General features: G+C 46.2%; 1 protein-coding gene across 2 annotated transcripts in view; it reads right to left on the reverse strand.

Annotated features, from left to right (window-relative positions):
- Positions 1-254: 254 nt before the first annotated feature.
- The window catches only part of slmo (PRELI domain containing slowmo), a 13,828-nt gene continuing 5,873 nt past the window's right edge, over positions 255-8,209 (reverse strand). For both annotated transcript variants that reach the window (XM_017911092.1, XM_017911091.1), the window contains exons 4-5: positions 1,886-2,059; positions 255-1,585 (exon numbers count right to left, since the gene is read on the reverse strand). In XM_017911092.1, coding sequence (XP_017766581.1) covers positions 1,379-1,585; positions 1,886-2,059 — 381 coding nt within the window. In that variant the 3' untranslated portion in view covers positions 255-1,378. The remainder of the gene's footprint in view (positions 1,586-1,885; positions 2,060-8,209) is intronic.

Below are 8,209 nucleotides of genomic sequence, written 5' to 3' on the forward strand. Positions count from 1 at the left end.
GAAGAGGACAGGGGCGACGGGGAAAGATATCGGGTTTTCGTGGGGCACGATTTCAAATGTGATACGAGTATCGACAAACCACCTGGGACAACGTTCCCTCTGACGATGGACCTGGATTTTCTTATTTCTTTCCGTCGAGGGCGACCGTTACCAAACTCACCCGCGAACACAGTCCGATCGCGAGTTCCACGGTATACGTACATAACGTGGAATTCGCTTTAATCGTAACAACGACGGGAAGTAACGTGAGCCTGTTGCTTTAAAAATAGATATATATTTCACCTTCTCTAATCTCCGATTCGACAATATCGGAACAGGTAAACCTACGCTCGGAATTGAAACAATTGATATAAATATCTACGATATAAGCGTTACATGGTTGAAAATATCGACTTTGTTACGTCTGTTTATAATATGAATCTGGCATATTCGCTAAATTATGTGACTATCGTTGCAACTGCAGCGCAAATCTCGAGTGAAGATAATGACGTGGATAAATAACACATCGATATGTTTTGCTTGTCAATTACGGAAGAGAGGAATTTTGCTGATTCGACGTTTAACACGAATCAAACACGACGAAGAAAATTCACGTTAAATACGAGGAAAAGAATATCCACGAAGCACGCGCTTATAAATGTGTACACGAAGTGAAGCTTTCTACACGATTAGATACAAGGAAAAATTAAAGCTATACACGTAAGACTCTGATAAAATATGCAGATATTGAACTTCATAGACGATACGTATCATATTTTACATTGCAAATACTATCACGTTACACTTCAACATACTTTTCCGGTAAAAAAGTAAGCTTTTAAATTTTAAAAAAACCTCGTCTCCGGAAACAGATCCCTGAGACCAAATCGTGATACTGCCAGTCATTTCCCTTAGTCGCTTTCGTTACTTACTCCAGCTACATCTCTTTCACTAAGGCGACTTCTGCGGAACGATTGACAAATATTATTTTCCATTCGTATATAAAGAATCAAATAAACCTTAATTCATTAATCTGGTTCAAGATACCTTGATATATCTCTATTCGTTAAAAAACTACTACACTTATTGTCTTGTTCATATCTCAAGAGAACACGCTTTAAAAGACGTGATTAAGTGTTTGCGAGAAAAGCTAATGGAAACAATATGTTTCTTATACACTTGTTAGTATAACTTATTACACAATGACCATCGACTGTATAGTTATTAGATGGTAGCATATAAATTTCCTAATTCTTTCCCTGCCTTGCGTACCTTTGGAATATCGATACTGAGATATAGCGAGGGAAATGGTCGAATAGTTTTATTTCACTTACAATCGTTCCATCGAAGATCTACATAGCGTTAGTTAAAGAGATTGAAGCTAACGTGAAACATTTTGTTATAACTTTGGTATCGATTGAGTCGGAGGAGGTACTGTCAAATTCTGAAACTCATCGAACGATTTTTTCGCTGCGTTCTGAATATCTTCCATGCCCTGTTTCGTGATATTCGTAATATCGTCCAGCTGACGACACGCATGGAGAAGCAAGTCGTCTGTGGATTTCGAGTCGAGTTTGTCGATGACCCATTCCACTGCTTGTCGGCCCTGAAACGGAATTTGGCGAGGACGCGTCGTTACAGTGCGAAAATTATCATTTCGCACCTGTGCATCTGTGCGACTTCGGTGGCTAAGTCGGAACGAACCCTTACGAAATCTTTGGACACGATGGAAAACTACGAGAGTATCGATTGGGTTAATCATCGAGACGTGGCCTTCTAAAAGATACAAAGATTTCATAAAGAATTCACAGTTGAACGGATACTCTAACGAAAAGAAAGACGTACCACCAATCGAACGATTCGATTCTACGAGAAAATTCTTGGGAAAAAATATAAGAGAGTTTACCTTATTCGCGTTCTGTTCCATGGTTAGCGTCAGTAGCCTCTCTAGATGATCGATGAGCGGCACTCCTTGGATAGAAATGAATGTTTGTTGCGTTAAAAGCGTTGACTTGGGATTATCTGGATGCGGTTCATACGTGACTACTTCATTGACCGAAACGTGGGTGCCTAAGCTTATCTGAAAGCAAAAGAACATAATGCGACATGCGCATAGAACAATTTCTCGCAATTCTTGTCATTAGATGCTGAAAGTCTCTTATTTCAGTTACGTGTTCTCGTATCCATCGCGTGTCGTACAACCTGCGGGGTTAGCAACCTTCGGATAGATGGTTAACCAGCATTATCGAGATAAAACGTTTCCACGAAAGTGACGCGGTGCCTTGAATAATCGATGACACGAAAGGCTGGCAGCGAGTTCGCGATGGCCCTTGTGACAGAACGAAATCGATGTTCCGTTGACCATTTCCCCGTTGTTGCATTCGCGGTCGTTTAGAGCTTCGTTATCCCGTTCAATGATCGTTTTAAATAAAACATTCCTAGGTTTCAGAATTATTCAAAAGACCGGCTCCCTATTCTTTCCATTCAAGGCGAAAACGTACCGGAGCTTTGGGAAGCTCGGGAGCTTTGATCAAATTTTAACGCGCACGTACACGTGTACACGAATGATAGCACGGATACATAATAAATGATCGCGATTTCACGGTACCCGCGTGTATCGTTTAAAAAACGCATGGGCCGAAACCGATAAACAACCAAAATACGTCTATCCGCGTTATTTATCACGAAAGAAATTATTCTCGCGAACGGCGATACGTTGTCTCGAATTTGAGAGAGAAAGAGACTCGCGACTAAAAAGTTCGCGAAGAAGATCGCTTGGAAAACAAGAGTTGCGCGTCGCGTAATTATCGGATGGAGAACGAGTGTGAAAATGAGTCAGAGAGAGAAGAAGAGAGAGATAGAGGGGGCAAGAGAGCAAAGAATCGCAATCAAAGACAAGCCCAACGAGATGTTCGCGTGTTGCACATTTCTCGAGTTCACTTGTGCCGACGATGAACACGTCTGAGGGATAACGACAATGATACGCCCACCACTTCGAAAATTACATCATTATGAGCTGCATACGACTCGTTCTCGGCGGTGCAGCGTGAAGCACTGTGGTCGCGGAGCTGGAACAATTGAATCGCGGGGGTGCAATACGTTTCACGGGGGAATTAACGCCCGCGGCACATTGTGGATCCGCGCTGATCGAGATAGAGAGACGCGGTCCTCTATACCCTCCGCCATATTGGCAATCAGTGAAGTCGACTGTGTTACATCGCGCCCAACTATCCAGCCAGCGCGCCTCGTAGTCCCCCAACCCCCAATCTTGCGGCGCCATCGCCCCCGTACAATTGGAAGGGGTCAAAAAATTAACGCCTCGCTTCAACTAGCGTTTCATCAATTACGCGGATCCAGGTTTAGGGAAAATATGGATGGTTTAATTCGTCAGCCGCCGGGGGATCGCTATTGAGGTGCGCTCAACGCTGTCGAATACAGTTCTTTTGTTCTCGCCATCGATAGGTAGTCTATTGACGTTACACGAGCGTTACGTCTGCTTGCGTCGATCCGATCGTTCCCTCTTTTTTTTTTTTATTTTCCTCCCTATTTACTCGAAAATACCAACGATTGTGCAACGAAAGAAGCAAATACCGCGGACAATCTTTTTCCTTTTTTCTCTTTTCTCAATCCCGATTAAAGTTACTTGCAAAACCTCGGTTCACTCCGGGGAGTTTCCAAGTCTTGCTACAATTTTCAGTGCTCCCCGAACGAAGGTAGAAGTAATTTTGCTATAGAAACTACGCGAACCGTGTAAACAGGATTCTTTTCAGCGGGGGTAATTAGCATTTCGCGTCTCTTATCGTTTAAATGTTTCGGGAACATTGGTTCGGACGCTCGAAGGTGTATAGAAAATAAAGGACGAAGAAGCCGGAGGAGAGCATAATTGGAGAGATGGATGGTTTCATTGTAGTTTTCGTAACAAGCGACTCTGAGTGTGATAAGAGCGAGTTTTTATACGCGGTAACGAGAGCGTGCCGCGCTTTACGCCACCCGGCGTCACTGTGATTAGGCGTCAAATGAAAAAATATCCTTTGTTTCGCCTACCTACTCGTCACACCGTCAAAGGCTATTACACAGTCAAACGTTGATAATAAATTTACGATCTCTGTAAGACCCTGGTAATAACCCCGGTAATAACCGTAATCGTAACGTTAAGCCTCATTTAAAACATAATTCCATTTAAGTTTTCGCGAACATAAAAATCCGCTTCGCTCGACTTTCGCGAGAGGATCTCTCCGAGACTTCGACCCTTCCTTCAGCGTCGAGATAAATCCCTTTTCCACGGGGAGACATCGAAATAAGAATTTCGCTCGTGAGACAGTCTACTCTCCCACCGCAAACAACGTAATCATCTCCCGTTGCGTGCCATCAGCGAAAGCGTCCGGAAAGGACAAGAGCGATGCGTCGGTATCGTCGCGATCAAAATAACGAAAAAAGAAAAAGAAAAAGAAAAAAAGAAAAAAAAATAAAAAGTGGAGAAAAGGAAAGAAGGACGCGGAAAAGGTAAACGCCTGGCGCGCGATTTAATCCTATCAAGCAAACGATCGATCCCTCTTCCGGTTCTGGCGTCAACGACGAAGTAATTAATTTTCACTTTTTTTTCGGCCAGGCTAGCGAGAGAGTACGAGAAGCGTACATCGTCGATCCTGTCTCCCCTCCCCCGCGCCGATCTAGTGCATCGGTTAATTGAAATTTTTTTCATCAGCCTCGCGTCGAAACCGATGTTTGCCAATCCCTCGGTCTCCGCAGCAAGCACGGCGTTTGCTTTTCATTTACCGCAGCATTGCGGTATGGTCACGTTTAGTAGCGCAGTTAGGGTGAAAGTCGTTAACTAAAATCAAGACCGGGGTATAAAGAAAGGAATACACAGCCGGGGCACGTGAACGCGCAAAATTCAACGTAATCCTAATCGCGCCGAACCTCCTACCTACTTATTAAATAACTTTCGTTAAGTCTCTTGATCTGAATCTTTTTAACTTGGAATTGAAGAGAGAGGGGGGGGGAGGGAAGGAAAAGTTGCGCGGCGCCGACGAGACAACGGAGGTTTTAACTAAATCGAGAAAATTCCAAACCCGCGTATCTTTCGTTTCGTATCGAAATTTCGTACGGATTAGGGTAGGAAGCCGCGGCGAAAAAGACGCGCGAGTTTCCGGGAGGGGGCTACAGTGGCGTGGTTGGACGTCGGGGCGAAAACTATCGCGCAAACGGCGAGAACTCTAGCAATCGAGAGTTCCCGTGATTCGGTTTCATCCTTGGTCGATATAACGAGGAGGGAAGGAAAGGGTAGACCGAGCCCTGTGAAGGGCCGTTGGACGAGCTAAAGGGCCTTCTTCGGTGCGCACTCGCGAGTAATTAGCATCGCCGCATAATTGAGAGGACTTTACAGATCTGGCTAGAGGCAGCATTGTTCGAGCCGAGGTATGCTCCCAATTCGACCCTACCATTCGATGCCTCGAGAGGGTGCCACGGCCGGAAGCCCAAATCTAACAGGACGCAACGTCGGAAACTGGATCGACCTCCAATGGAGTTCGAGCCTCGGGCTTTCTCTTGCGCACGATAATCGCCGATTTCAGCGGATTTTGGGGAGATTGGGAATCGTGTGCTGACAAATCCGTATTAGATCGTGTAAACGGGAGCTTCCAGTCATCTGCTTCTGCAGTCGAATGGATACGCGGGATTTCCTTGCACATTCGATTCAATTACTTGTTTCCACGTCTATGTACATTTCTGAACAAACAGTGCCGCATTTCTACCCCTCAATCGATAGCATCCGAGGCCGTTCCGATTCATACTCGTGAAATATTCGAAAGAACGCGAACGCGAGCGTGTATGTACGTTGGAGCGAGATTTTCACGCGTGACAAAGTACCCGTGAAAACGCATACGCGATACGCGACCAAGCATTTTCTCCCTCTACGTTAACGCATCCGCTGTCGCGGGATCATTAATATCCATTCTCTGAAACTTTCCCGACGACGACGACTACGACGAGTCGGTGGATCAGCTCGGCGGGAAACATTTCGATGGGGGCGTCGCGTGACAACGCACAGTCGACGAGGGTTCAGTGGGATCAAGGGGGTTCAACCTGAAGCATGTACACGAGCATCGTACAACGCGCGAATCCCGCTACCCCGAAGTTACCATTTTTCATTAAGCTGGCCCAGCGTCTCCCTGACTCCATATTTCAATCGATTCGAAAACTGCTGGCGCTGCTCGCTGCTCTATGTCCGTATAAAAATACGTAAACGCCATGGTGGTTGGCGAGTATACGCTTTTCCAGGAACACGAACCGACTCTGCACACGCCCTTCGACCGCGCGCAATTTGTTGTTTTTATGATTTACAGGGTCGCGCGTACAATAATTCAGTCGGTGGCACGTTCAGTCAGCATCGTCTGCCACCCAAATGCAACCACCCCTTCCCTCCGAGATCTCCATCAGCAAAGTCCACGGGGAGTCCCCGAACACGACCAGGATACATCACCGATACACGCGTCCGTTATTAATTCTCGTCCGATGCCACCCCCTTGATCCCCTGCCACCGAGCAATATACTTCCATCTCTTCCGTGTCTTGGGTTTTCGCGCTCGCACGCACGGAAATTCGTGCCAGGACGAAGGAAGGATCGTTAGAGAGAATACACGGGTCGTCGTGGGTAAAATATTGTTCCGGTTTCCTTCGTGTCTGGCAACGTATTGCGGTAAACGCGCGAGAACGGAGATACTCTACCATACCGAGATTCGATTGATCTATCGCCTTCTACTTTTCTATGTTTTCCACAGTGTGTACAAGCTACTGCTTCGTAGGGGACAGTTTCGAGCGTTCGTTTTCGCGATTCCACTGAATTTCTTTTTTTTTTTTCCCCCACTTTTTATCTCTCTCTTTTCCAAGTACCATTCCGTTTAATTGACTCCTACTGCCTTTACCCCTTCGTGCAATTTTGCGAAACAAGAGGGCGTGGAGAACGCGTTTCGACGATTTTTTGATAGCGGAAATTCGGGAAAAAATCGTGTCAAGTAGAGCACGCGATATAAGAATCGATATTTCGTCGTCCCTTGGAGCAAAGTTAATCGGATATACAGAGAGATAAAGGGAAAAAGTTCTATTTAAAACCGGTTGCGGATTTATTCCGATGTCGATGCACGAACGAAGGAAACGTCGTTCTTTCATCGAGATTCGCGATATCGCGTGGGCGAAAAACATTAACCAACATTCCCGCGAAGCATCAATCTGTGCAACGGCTGCAAAACATTTATGGAAACATCATCGAGTTTGAAAGTCAGGCACGCTCTACAACGCGTTTTAAATAATAACACGATTAACTTAACACGATCGAGCGTCATGTGTTGCACGGCTGCAATATGTCCGTTTGATAATCCGATAATATCCATCCACCTGTACCACCGGGAGAATGTTTCATCGTGCTTTTTTTTCCTCCCTGCCAAACGCTCGTATTCACTGCAGCGCGATTCCCCAGACGCTAACGCAGGCATTGTTTTAGATTAACGGTACGCGATTCTACAACGTCACGATATTTACAGTTCCGCTAGTACGATCCGCCGGTATCGGAGCAACGTATGCAACACCCGGTGTATCACTTCGATTCCTCGAATCCATCTCGACGGGTAGGTATGCATCCGTGAATCTATGATCAACTCCAAAATATGCAACGTCCGACAGAGTCTGACCGGCGGCAACACTAGAGAGACTCAAGCCCATTATGTTCAGAGCTCGTACTCGATGCATATACGCCGGATGCGTTTAGGTTCAACGATACGATGCCGCATTACGCTCGAACCAGCGGCGCGGCGGCACGATACGTATGCATCGCGCGTAACGTATGCAGCACGGCCTGCTACGAGCGGGGGTAAATTGCTAAAAGATATCTCCCCCTTGGGATTCGACGGGGATAGGTTATAACCTGGCCCGGACTCTGCTCGAGCTTATGTAGAATACATTGCCTCTGCTACGCCTCTCCGCAATGTTGCCTGTATTCGTTTGTCCGCTCGGTGCGTACGCGCTCCCATGTTGGAGAACGTGTTCCATTGCGCGCTCGCGCGTATACTCACCAAACAGTCCGGGCATAGGCGGAGAAAGCGATGACATCCCGCCGGGAATTGTTCAATTTTAGTTGAAGCTCATCTCTAACCCTCGGCGTGTGCAGGAAACGCGGAAACGCGTCCCCGTAGATTACGCAAGCGCGGGACGATCAGCGAGGAAATATCACACGACGC

Source organism: Eufriesea mexicana, unplaced genomic scaffold (genome assembly GCF_001483705.2).
Source record: "Eufriesea mexicana isolate 0111107269 unplaced genomic scaffold, ASM148370v2 scaffold124, whole genome shotgun sequence".
Classification (NCBI taxonomy): Eukaryota; Metazoa; Arthropoda; class Insecta; order Hymenoptera; family Apidae; genus Eufriesea; species Eufriesea mexicana.